The following is a 12,799-nucleotide window of genomic DNA, read 5'->3' as shown; positions in this document are numbered from 1 at the left end:
GCTGCGGGGAGGGCGACTGAAGGGCGCGCTGCTGAGCCTTACTGTGCTATGAGACCGGCCGGCCGGCGCCACTGTATTAGCACAGTCCCGCGGCCCGAGTGAGCTGCTTCCGTACTTATCTGTTTGCGTTCGTGAGCCAATGTTTGTATGCGTGTATATGTGTGTAGGTGCACCGGTGTTTGCTTATCTGTGATATGATTGTTTACAGTCTGTCCGTCACCTTACCATTCGGCGTGATTAGCCGCCTTATATCCCGACCTATGGCTGCGAGCACGGCGCAGTTCCCCGGCCTAACGGACTGCGGTAGCCGGTAGGTAAATACTGTACCTACACATACTGAACACACACCTACTGAAGCAATACTGGCGGTACACAGCGGCTCAGTCAGCGGTACGCAGCGGCTCAGTCAGCGGTACACAGCGTCACTCACCGGTGGTTCCCTGGCTGAGAGTGATACAGGCCGGAGCGCCTCCGTCACCGCCGGACAACTATCGACGCCTGTCGGTGCGTGTCTCGATAGAGCTGGTCGAACCGTCGGTGATCAGAACGGCTAGACCACTGCCTATCTGCGCCCCTCAGTGCGTCATAACACTGAACAACATCCTCGGCAACGACGCTAAAAATGCCGCCGTCCAGACACCGTGTCGTGCGGTACAGCATAACTACAGGCGCCGCCGCTGCTGCCATCTAGCGACAAATTATCGAACAAGATTCCAGACTCCGTGTCGTGCGGCACAGCAAACTACAGGTGCCGCCGCTGCTGCCATCTAGTGACACATTATGATTATCAAACAAGAGGATTCCAGACTCCATGTCGTGCGGCACAGCATAACTACAGGCGCCACCGCTGCTGCCATCTAGCGACAGATGAGTCAACCAGAGGCCGCAGGGGACGCTGCCGGGTCCAGGTGGGGCCCATATCAGTTGAACCACTCGTAGTCGGCTGCACGGCTGCAGTCCGCACCCCACTAACCGCCCCCGCACGCTCGGCCGACCGACTCAGGTAGGAATTAGGTTGCAGGCGGGGCGCGATAGCGTACCCCGGCCACGTCAGCCCACCGCGCCCGGCCGTCGTGCCTTGCCGTGCGGCGGGCCGGGGCGGAGGGTGACGCCACCCGGTGCTCAACAGTGTTCGCCACGGGCCCACCATACACCAGCCCGGCCCGGTCCAGGCCCATGAGCCCATGGCCCGGCCCGGCCCGTATCCAGTCATGTTCAAAATATTGTGGCCCAGCCCGGCCCGGCCCGTTAGATATAGATGACTCTATGAAGCATCACAATGAACATAATACCAAGTACCAACAGCAGAGTTGGTAATACAGGTACCTATCCCTAGAATGTCAGTGACTCATTCTGGATAGCAGTGACAAAAACAAAAGGGTGCAAAAGGGAACTCAAAATTCAATATTAGCTATAGCCTATAAAGTGAAAATAACAAACACAAAATACTGCTAAGCACCAGTGACTGATCAAACAGTCATTTAATACAGAAGTTTGAGAACAGCATGAACCAGATCTCCACCATGCAGGCAAGGTTGGGGTCTCTTTCTGTCTCCATTACAATGCCAGAAATGCAGCAGGAAAACTTAAGTAGAGAAGAGAGTACAACACAAATTCGCACATGAGGATAATATATCATACAGTGACTTACCACTCAGCGTAAATCCATGTCCCAATTAGCAATCTGTCATACCTCAACTGTCTCAACATAATAACAACCAAAGTTATAAACAAAATATAAAGTGCAAGATGCTGACCCCTAGGTTTTTCAATGGCCAGGGAAATTAAGCTTGTAATCGTGATTTGTGCATTCAATAAATACGCTCACAGCTCAGTCTTTCAAGAGAAAAATATAGGAAATGCCAAGGGAAATGCAACGACACAACGACTTCAGAAAATGAGGGATACCAAAACAAGAAACTGTTTTAAATAAATGACGTAATATCTACAAAACATTACAAAAGAACCTGATTTTACCATTTATTGATTACAGTGAAGCAAAAGGAATACAAAATAATACTACAATTGTCAATTTTATCCAGATATCAAATACAAGTAAAATAATATTTGCATTGACGTAATATGTTTGAGAACATGCACATTTATGGTGGTGTGAATTTCGTAGCATTACAGTAACGGCGCGGTTTACGCAGTTGCTGCGCAATATGGCTCCGCTGGGGCTCGGGCTCGGGACCGTATGATGGACGACGGCAGGCGGACTCGCGTTTTCATGAATGGGTCGCTGGATGGGATAGAGCTGCAAGTTTTCTCAACGCTTCTGATGATGAACGTTTCTGATATTTTTGTCGGAACTTTCTGATGATGAAAGGTGGACGTCCCTCGAACACTGGGATTGGGAGCCGTACTGGAAATGCACTTTATTGCCCTTAGTTTGTCATCTATACCTCTCTCTTTCTCCATGCCGAACCCATCCGTAAATTTGACTTCGACACATTGCAATAAAATTTTGATCATTCAGAACTAATTGTCGTGAACTTGTCCTGTTTCTGGCTCAAAGAGAGGGCCTCGGCTTATCAATGTGCTGTTTCTTAGTAATAATATCCCTAATGATATACATCAATTGGCTTGGCAGCACAAAATATGTATTTGAAGTTTGATAAAACAATGTATTTCTTTGCGGATGAACAACACAGCCTGCATGCCCTATATAAGTACATAGAAAACGTGCTTCACGCAGGTGTCGCTGGATTACAAACACAAAAACAGTAGTAACTACATCTAAGAAATGGAAGCTCGTTATCAGATCATGTTTGCGAAAAATGACTCAATCTTCTTCCCTGTGTACGTCGAAAACATGTTCCACACCTGTCGGCTGAATACCCAAACACAAGAACGATCGAGTCCACTACATCTGAGATGAAAGCTCGTTTTCAGATAATGTTAAGCTCGTTGTAACCCTGTCAGACCCAAACGTCGCATTCAACAACACATGGTGAATATGAACTAGGACAAAGTAAATGCTGACACAATGAAGGAACTTGAACAGCTCTGTTTTCTCATAGACGCCAAGTTTGGTCCTCTGGACCTTAACGTCTACAGCTCCCGTTTGGCTTGACTGTTGAGGAACAGGAGTGCGTCGACGGAGTCGGGGGCGAGCCGCGTCCGTCGTTCCTCAATGACACGGCCAGCCACAGAGAAGCTCCTTTCTGAAGACGTGTTGGATGCTGGGATAGCCAGGATGCTTCTAGCCACCTTGGCGAGTAGAGGCAGCTCGTTTTCCTTTCCTCGCCAGTAGCTAAGAATATCCTGTCCCTCACTACCTGGGGCCAGAAGGTAGCTGTCCAGCTCCCGCTTGGCGCGCACAGCTGCGGATGGCGTTGATGGCGGGCCGTTTTTCACCGACTCCACATCAGAAGAGTCGCTATCGCTGTCCAGGAACGTTTTTGTCTTGGCGCGAGCTTCACGCTGGCGAGGCTCCTGAACTTCTTCTCCGGCAGTAAAGCATGCAGCTTCCTCCGTTGCTTTGGCAAGGAGCAGGCGGTGGCCCTCGCGGACGTCTGCCCAGTCCCCATAGCTCTTCTGGCGCCAGTCGGGCTGGAGAGCATGGGCAGCCAGATGGAGTGGCTCTATCCGCAGACGATGGATGTTGTCAGTAAGCCGTTTCTTTACAAGCTGAATGTCCAGGGAATCGTCTGGACACGGCCGGAGGCCACGACGGAGCTTGTTTGCACACTTCACGACCAGGTGTAGTGTGGGAACTCTCTCCGCCTGGAGGATTTCGGAGGCCTCCCTGAATGGCTCCAGGATCTTAACGATCCCCTGGAGGAGATCAAGATCCACCTTTAGAAGGCGATCCCTCACTTCTTTTCTACCGGAGAACTCTTCGAGGAGTTCGGAGTGTGCCTCCGCGACGGACCGCAGCATGGCCAGCTTGCTGTTCCATCTTGTCTCCACCTGCTGCACCAGCTTCTTGTTCAGTTTGGCGTTAAGCCCGCTCCTCTTCATGAATGTTACGAGTTCTGAGCTGTTCTTTATAGTCTCGTCGATCGTCTCGTATACGAAGTCTTTTGGCATCTCGTCGAAGGTATGTGCCAGGACCAGGTTTATGTTATGCGCCGCACAACTGAGGAGGCCCATCGCACGGAAAGCGCCGATGTTGTTTGATGCGCTGTCCGTCGTGAACTTGCACTTGTCCACATCGATGCCAAAGCTCTCAAGGATGTCCGTTGTAAATTCTCTGATGTTGACACCGGTGTGCTTCTCGTCGAACCTCTTTGTAGCCAGCACTCCCGAGTGCAGCGTGAATTGATCGTCCACGTACTGCGCTGTGACCGTTGCGTAGTAGTCACCGGTGTCCTTTTGCTTCCACAGATCGGTGGTGACTCCGATTGTCGTCTTGACCTGTTGCAGATAAAGGATTGCATTAAGGATAAAGGATTGTTTGTGTAATTGCATGGTAAGACGTTGAACGTTCTCATAATCATATGCCCTTGGCCTCGCTAAATAACCACACATAAAAATGCAGTGGCCGAATTATATAATTTCCAATATGACTGACATCTCATGAACGTTTAAAATGATCGTGCAGAGAAACAACTTTGCGGAATATGCAGCATATAGGAATATCTGTTTAATCAATAACAGTACCTAACTGATCATGGACGAACTACTGTATATCAACACTTTTATCATACCTTCATGAACTGAGACCTCAATTCGTTTCGAAGCTTCTCGGCAGCCTCTTTGGTGTATCGACCGACTGTGACTCCAGATGGGAGCACATCTTCGGCGCGGACACTGCCGAACTTTGCTCCTGTGTTGATCAAGGCCTGTGCCAGATGACGGAAGCCGTCTCCTTCAACCACGTGAAATGGGCGGATGTCCATATAACAACATTTGCTGACGGCAGTTGCCAGGTCAGCCTTGACCTTCAGCAACTCGCCATCAGGCACGTTACTGCCACGAACAGTCGGCATCCCCGTGAGTGTCATCTGGACAGGGCCCGTTGCTGATGCACTGCTGGTAGCACCAGCATTGTGTGTTTTCATATGCCGTGTCATCCTTGAAGTACCATTGGCGGGGTTGTGGCGCAGGACAGTACGGCACTTCTTGCACGCCACATAATCCTCGTGCCCATCCAGTCCAACATGGTCGAAGTCATCCCAGGCACTAGACACTCTGCGCTTTTCGCTACTTGAGTGCTCTCTTAGGGTAATTCTGGGACTACGTTCCTTCAGTAGACGCTCGCAGAGAGCCCGAGAATCCTCCATATCGAACTGGCACGCTTCGATATGGGTTTGACCGTTCAGGCACAACACACCGGGATCATGACAATATCATAAACAATAATATAATCATCAAATAAAATCATCATGACATTCTTATGATGCATAACTTCCACTCTTGTGTCGTGCTTATCACCTGATAACTAGTGTTCGATTATAAATATATATTATACATCATTATTTGCTATTATCATTTCATTTGTCACCGTGAATAAAGCATTGTATGTAAATAACATACACCATTCTTATTTGACGTCATTTTTGCATACAACAAATCTGTTTTCGATGGCTGCGTTGGAGCTGTCGCCGCTTTACAAGCGCGCCACCCTCGCCTCAACACGTGAAGCATGGAAGGCGAGGGCCGTGGTATTATTAATTGGATTATTCGCCAGCTGGCGACGCATGGTGGCGCTAGTAGAGCTTGCTACGTATCAATGGTAAATATAAAAGAATAAATACCCACCTAACAATTTATCTTTTAAAGCCATTTTAAATGTTTATGTTCATCCTACTACCTTGCTTATATCTATATATTAATCATCATTGTCGCCTTTTAGGCTATCGCAAGGCTATCGTACGTCGCCAGCTGGCCAGCCAGCTGATTGCATCCAGTTCTTAACAAGGCCCGGGGGAGAGAGTGGAGACAATTGTTTTGAGTTGCATAATGCATATTTCGATTGAATTTCGCAGAATTAAGGATTCAAGGAGATTACAAATGTTATTTACGTTTAATTTTACTACTTTGTAGCGAATTGTGGAAAATATCCACAACAGAAGAATGAAGTCATGCTTCCCTGTGGTAAGTTACATGAGGAATGGTTGCTTAATGCTTAACTATACTTAACTTCATGGAACAGCATCAACCACTGTTGATAATTGGTGTAGTAATGCTAACTTTTTTACATTATGTGGTATATTGATATGTTTTGGATTTGGAACATAACATACTCAAGTTGTCACTCTCAAAAAACTTAAGCTAGCAGAGTGAACAAATCTCCACCTTCCTTCCTCACTTGTTCATGTAGGGACTGAAACCAAGATGATAATGCTTGGCCCAGTTGTCAAATGTCAATTGTTCTTCAGGTACAGTTGCATCATTGATGGATATGCATTGTCACATGTCTTTTTTCTGACTTATCTAACAAGGAGAATCAAATAATCAATCCTGGGTGACTGTATATGTTAGTTAACCAAGATTGACTGTAACATTTGTAATTGCTTGTCAAAATATTACATTATATGTGGATACCCTGAGTTAACAGATGAGTACATATGAAATGAAGATGAAATATTTATCAATTCTAAGTCCAACCTTCCTATCTTTGCACATAAACACAACTATGCCTTATTCAGGTTACAGCTGCATGTGCTTTTACTGATTACTCTATTGAGTGAGCATCTTCATGAACTGTTGGCCCGGCCCGCTGAGGGCCCGTTGATTCCTCCAAATTATTGGCCCGGCCCAGCCCATAGCCCAGCCCGGCCCATGGCCCGTTGGGCCAGCCCGGCCCGTGGCGAACACTGGTGCTCAACCACTGAGCTCGAGTACGGATCACGTATACCCGATAACGGCCGTGTCGGCGTGCGGTTGTATCCGGGGAGGATCCGCGCCTGTATCCGGGGAGGATCCGCGGCCGTCAGGCTGTGTGTAGGTGTGTGGGGAGGGGAGGAATGTCCAGAATGGGGGCGGTAGCTGCCAGTCAACGGTATAGTCGACTACAGAATGATGTTCCACTCCTCAGAAGCTATCAGTTGACCGGAGCGCTAAGTTGTGCCGTTTATCACGCAATTAAGCGTGTCGATTGTGAGCATTGGGACAAAGCTATAATTTGTGAACTCAGCCCATGTGATGCGGCACAGCCTACCACTCCAGGCAAGAAGTTGCCTGTGAAAAGTGGAACATCATTATGTAGTCGACTATACACTGATAGCAGACATACCTAACCACCCACACTGGCCGAGACGCCGGACGGAGAGCCGGCGCAGCCCCACTCCGCTGAGCAGACTCTGACCAGCTCGCACCCCGAGGCGACTCCCGATGGACTAGCCGAGCAATGACCAACTGGAGGGAGGGAGCGGGTAGACAGCTCCACAGCGGGCCACCCATATCACCGAAAAATGAACGCAGACGAAAGTCCTCGGCACCGCCGCAGCTGGCACCACCCCCACCACGTAAAATGGATCGTGGATGATTAAAATTCTAAAAAGAAGTCGAGCTGGCGCGGTCCGAGTGAGACGAGTGACGGCGGTAAGCGCCGCCGACTGAATGGCGCGAGTGAGGGATGACGGGGCGCTGTGGCGGCGCTGAGGGGGCTCGTTTTTGGCGGGACGGTCACTCAGAGGCCGTCCGAGCTATGACAGATGGGCGCGGCGCTGCGCCGCGACCTCATGGAGCGAGGCCAAGGCCGGCCGGCCGGCCGGCCGGGGCTCGTTATTCGCGGTGTCCGCGGCGCGCCGTCCGTCCGTCCGTCCGTCATCCCGCCGCTGATGGGCCGCCAATGGCCGGCCGACGGCCGTCAATGGGGCGCCAATCGGGCGTCATTGCCGCTGTGTGTACTGAGTCAGCACGCCGGCAGTCAGGAGGGCGACAGGCAGTAACGAGGCGGACAGCGGCCGTCCGCACCGCTGATTGGTGACGCGCTGCAGATTGTGGATGCCTGCAGCTCCACTGCGGAAGGCTGTTCCGCTGCGGACTGCTCCACTGCGGAAAGCTGTTCCGCTGCGGACTGCTCCACTGCGGAAAGCTGTTCCGCTGAGGACAGCGGCTCCGCTGCTGGATGTGCTCTGTGTCTGCCAGCGACAGCGGAGCGGTCGTGCCGCCCACAGCTGGCCCGTACTGACAGACACCTGCGGACCGATCATATAGCCGATCGACGAGCGTCCGAGCTGAGCCGACCGACGGCCCACCAGCCGCCGGGACCGGTTGCACCCACCGACACGGAGCTATAGCTGACGGCTGACGGCGCAGCGCAGGCGAGATGGGACACGTGGACTAACGACAACTGGAGGAACAAGGTGTGACTGCAGGTGTTCCCCGGGATAAGGCCCCAGATAGAGCAGCGGTCTGCAGTCCGAGGAATAAAACAACAGCCGCGTCAGGTCACAGCTGGCGGGCCTTGTGCGCGCTGTAGGTCACTATAGTGATTCAATAAACCCAGTCGGGCGATAACTAAGTAACCATTACAGCAAAAACAATGCAAACCTGGCCCCACAAGTGCACAAAACACCCGCACAAAGGCCGGCTCATCCCGGCCAGCCTCGCACTGCGCGGCACAGCCGTGTACCGCCCGCGGTGAAATGATGGGGCGGCCTCACAGACGGCCAACAAAAACACTCGGGCTGTTCAGTACCGCGGGCCGCGCTGTCACCACAGCTCTGTGTGCAGCTCAGAGCCGCTGCCGTGACAGCTCTCTGTGGCTCAGAGCTGCCGCGCTGGACACAGAGAAGCCCCGGGACTGGGCCGGCCCGTCCCGCACCCCTCCCCCTGTCTGCCCGTCGGCCGGGGGTGTCAGTTTCGCGCGGCGTGACGCCGCACTGGCAGCAGCGGGCGAATGCTGAGCCGAGCGGCACGTGCCAGCGCCGGGGCCGGGGCCGGGGTCGGGCCGCCGCTCCCCGCCCAGACACAGACGGCGCGCCCCACACATGTGTCCGCCACCGGGGAGGGTGACGTGTCGCCGACAATGTGTGTCAGAGTGTGTCATTCGGCGTGTCAGTGGGCGACGCGCCCGTGACACATACCGCAAATATGTGATTCATAGACAGCCAAAGATTGAGCTCCTGTCAGAAGCGCCGCTACTATCAGGTGAAATACCGGCGTCAGGTCAGCGCGATAAAGGAGGCGGCTCATCGTGGCACGCCAGCAGTGTTCGGGGCGCCAAATACCGCCGGAACGTGTCAAGGTCAGGGACGCGGTGGGTGGCAGTGCCGCTCCACTAATAACGGGTCCCCGAGTCCATATTTTCCGTCCTAACAGCACGCCATACCGGCTCCAGCGGTGGATTAACCGGTGCACAGCAACAGCAGCGCTGATCTGTTCGGCGCAGACCAGCCCACGATCGGAGCCATCGGCTGGCAGGCGAGCGTATAGTCCCCCCCCCCCCCGCTCCCCCCGGTGACGGGTGAATGTCCGCGCTGTCCGGCGGCGGGCGGTCACCATCCCCTCCCCCTCTCCGGGTGACGGGTGAATGTCCGATCCGAGCTGTCCCGGACGGTGGACGGCAGTCAATCGGCACCACTGCGCGACCACCAATGGCTCACCACTCGGCCGTGACAGCCGTCGAGCGGGCCCCGGGGACGACCCCGCCCTCCGCTCGCCTGCCGCCGCGCGCCGGACTCGTCGCCGGAAATGGTCCGCGCAAAACCCCGGTCTAACGGTAAGGCTTACTCAGCTGCACGATTAGATAGGTTATCCGTCTCGACGGGCGTGGACGTCGGCCGGCCGACGCCCGTCGCTGAGCCGGCGATAGGTGCGGCGCCGCGCCCTCCGTGCCCGCTCCGACCGAAACAGCAGCACGCAGCGCCGCACCGCTCCGGTTTCAGCGCCGGTGCGTCAGACTCGCCGCAGGTGCGCAGTGTATGACGTTACGGCCGCCCCTCCCCGGCCGGAGGCCCGCGACCGTACCGTGGCAGCGGCGGGCCCGGCGGGGCTGGCCCACTGCACACCGACTGCCACCGAGCCGGCCGTGCGAGCCGTGCGCCGTGAGCCGCTCGGGCTGATGCCGCTACGGCGGCCGACGGGCTCAGCGGTGTCGGAAGGTAACGCCGTCCAGGCACGCGGAGCATACACTGCTTCATGACGGGGCACAAAGAGCAGAAAACCGCGAGGGTACGTAGAAACCCGCTTATACGAAAACGTTCCAGTACATAATCCTAAATAAGTGATATGGTTAGACCTTTCAGACGAAACGGTGACAGCCCGTGACTCGGCGTCACGGTCGAGATAATGACGATGTCGCTAGGTGCGTTGCCACGCGCCTGCCGCGCCAGGGCGGGGCGGGGCGCTGGTGGTTCCACATACCTGAGCGCGGCAGAGACAGGTAGCGGTGCGGAGCGCGGTGGCCGGCGGACGCTCGCGGCCCGTCGCCGTCTCCGGGTTGAGCAGGCTGGCGGCGCTGGCCGAGTCGGCCGGCCGCGCCGGCGAGCGGCGGCCGTTGGCGCCCTCCAGTGTGGGGGCTGAGGCGCGGCCCGGCTTCACCCAGGTCCTGCGCTGGCCGCCGGCGCCGCTGCCACTGGCGCCGGTCAGCTCCGAGTACTGATAGTGGCGCGCCGCCATGTGGCCACTATCGGGCACAGAGGCCGGCCGCCGGGCGCGCTCGGCCGCCGCCCGCGCGCCGTCACTGAAACACTGCGCGCCGCCCGAGCACTGGAAGCACTGCGCCGAGTGCGACTCGGCCGGCCCGTACGCGCCGTTGGGCACGGAGCGCGGCCGCGGCCGGGTCGCCGCCGGAAGGGTGCCGCCGCCGCCGGGCCGCCACGGCTCGGCGGCGCGGCCGGCCGGCGCCACCAGCGGCGGACTGCGCACCGCCACCGGCGGCGCCCGCACGGACGCCGGCAGAGTCTGAGTTCGCCGCTCATCGGCGCCGTCCGCTCGACCCCGCGCCGGCGGCGGACACACGGGAGGACACACGGGCGCCGGAACCACCGGCGGCGGCGGAGGCGGCGGTGGCGGCGGTGGCGGCGGCTGGTGCTGCTGCTGCTGCTGGCGCCCGGGCGCGCTCCGCGGCCGCGGCCGGGGCGTCGAGTCGTGCAGTCGCTCCGGAGACCCATCGCAGACCAGGACTGTGGGCCGGAACTCGACCCGTTTGCCGGGCATGTCGCGCGGCTGCCGCGGCCGCTCCCAGCTGAGGCGGCGGCCGCCGTCGGTCAGCTCGGCGGACGCACCATGGCACCGGAGGAGCGCGCGCCGCCGGCTCCTCACACCGACCGCTCCTCGGCTCTTCTGCCGCCGACGCCGACGGCCGTCGGAGCGGCCGACGGCCGTCGGTGGCGACGCCTCGGGCCGCGGCGGCAGAGGCGGCGGCGTATTTTTACCCGGCGCCGGCGGCGGCCGGGCAGGCGCGCGACGCCACCGCCGACCATTAGTCGGCGCCCAGGTGTCGGTTTTTGTCGCCGCGCACAGACCGGCAAATTGCCCGGAGCGATTGCGCCGCGCCGCGGCCGGGTCGGTGGCCGAGCTCTCGGTGTGTGTACCGACTGAGGTCGGTGGCGCCGGCGGCTGTCGGGAGGCCGGCCGTCCGGCGACCGGCGGCAGCCGCGACACGCCTACGCCCATGGACTATATCAATACGACGGCGGACCGTCGGAGGCCGCCCCCGCCCCCGCCCCCGCTCACCGCGCCGGAGCTGCCTCTGCGAACGCCGAGCGATCGACGGAGCGCCACCCTCTCAGGTCCTAGCAGCTGAGCCGCGCGCGCACCAAAGGCCACGTCCCGCGTAATTTGACCACCTCGGCATTTCGGAACGTGAAGTCGGTCAGGGTGAAGGTATCCGGACGGTGTGGCCGGGAGCGCCGGCCGGCCGCTGATCAAAGGCCGTCCGTCTGTCAAGGTGGTCGGTCAGTGCGGATCGTGGCTGATCCGGCGCGCCCGGAGCCAGTCGCCGGCAATTCGCCGCTCAGGCCCAGATCAAACGAGCCGGCCCGCCACCGCTGCCCCAGGGCTGGCCCGACATGCACACGCTATCCGGGGAGCCGCCCACTTAAAATAAGCACACATCCTGGAGAACGGTCCGCATTTAGTGCAAACGCTTCAATCATTCATGTCTCAATAATAGTAGAGAGACCAATCACAATCAGCGTCCAGATGAGTGATCTCAGCTCAAAACAAAACTCTCGTGTACGGCGACTGTGAGTTTGAAGCAACAGCCAGAGATGGCATAATTAGCCGTAATAAACTCCTAGATCTTTACCATACCAAAAGCACTGCATTGGCAAAATAATCCCTTATACTTCTTCCACGTAAAAATGGGAGACAAAAACCACGATCAAGATAAAACAGGCAAACAGTTTCCATAAAATCTCCACCAGCTTTGTCAGACAGAAATGTGAATCCATTCAGCGATAAACTCAACCTAACCCTCCGCACAAACTGTTAAAGGGGACGAGTGAGAAACCATACCCTTACTCCGCAGAATCGGAGAGTGGAGTTCACAGTTCACGCAGCAAAATGTGTGCAGCGTCCCATCTCCGGGCGGGACGACGGGGATAGGAGGTCAGAGTCGGGACACATGTTCGACCAGGCCAGGGGGAGAGAAATGCGTGCTCCCGGCGCGCCGACAGGACAGAGTCGAAGATACTGCTCCCGGCCGGCGGACAGAGTCGGGAGCGGACAGAGCCGCGGTGACGATCGATCGGCCATACAGCACCGACAAGGAGGACGCCACAGCTGGCGACACCCACGGCTGGCGACTCCCACAGCTGGCGATACCCACAGCTGGCGACTCCCACAGCTGGCGACACCCACGACTGGCGACTCCCACAGCTGGCGACTCCTAAAGCTGGCGATACCTAAAGCTGGCGACTCCTAAAGCTGGCGACACCTAAAGCTGGCGACACCT

At 56.4% G+C, this 12,799-nt stretch overlaps 1 protein-coding gene across 5 annotated transcripts in view; it reads right to left on the bottom strand.

Moving 5' to 3' along the window:
- The window catches only part of LOC122382159 (transmembrane protein 47-like), a 72,151-nt gene that overhangs the window by 20,022 nt on the left and 39,330 nt on the right, over positions 1–12,799 (bottom strand). The window contains exon 1 of one of the 5 annotated variants that reach the window (XM_043367171.1): positions 10,264–11,182. The exons of 3 other annotated variants lie outside the window; for them this stretch is intronic. In XM_043367171.1, coding sequence (XP_043223106.1) covers positions 10,264–11,058 — 795 coding nt within the window. In that variant the 5' untranslated portion in view covers positions 11,059–11,182. Of the gene's footprint in view, positions 1–10,263; positions 11,183–12,799 lie in introns of those variants that run through there. One more of the 5 variants, XM_043367264.1, reaches the window with a different exon arrangement.

The sequence above is a fragment of the Amphibalanus amphitrite genome, unplaced genomic scaffold (assembly GCF_019059575.1).
Source record: "Amphibalanus amphitrite isolate SeventyFive unplaced genomic scaffold, NRLGWU_Aamphi_draft 000001F_arrow, whole genome shotgun sequence".
NCBI classification, from domain to species: Eukaryota; Metazoa; Arthropoda; class Thecostraca; order Balanomorpha; family Balanidae; genus Amphibalanus; species Amphibalanus amphitrite.
The sequence above is the reverse complement of the archived record's forward strand: the minus strand, read 5'-3'. Positions and strand labels throughout refer to the sequence as shown.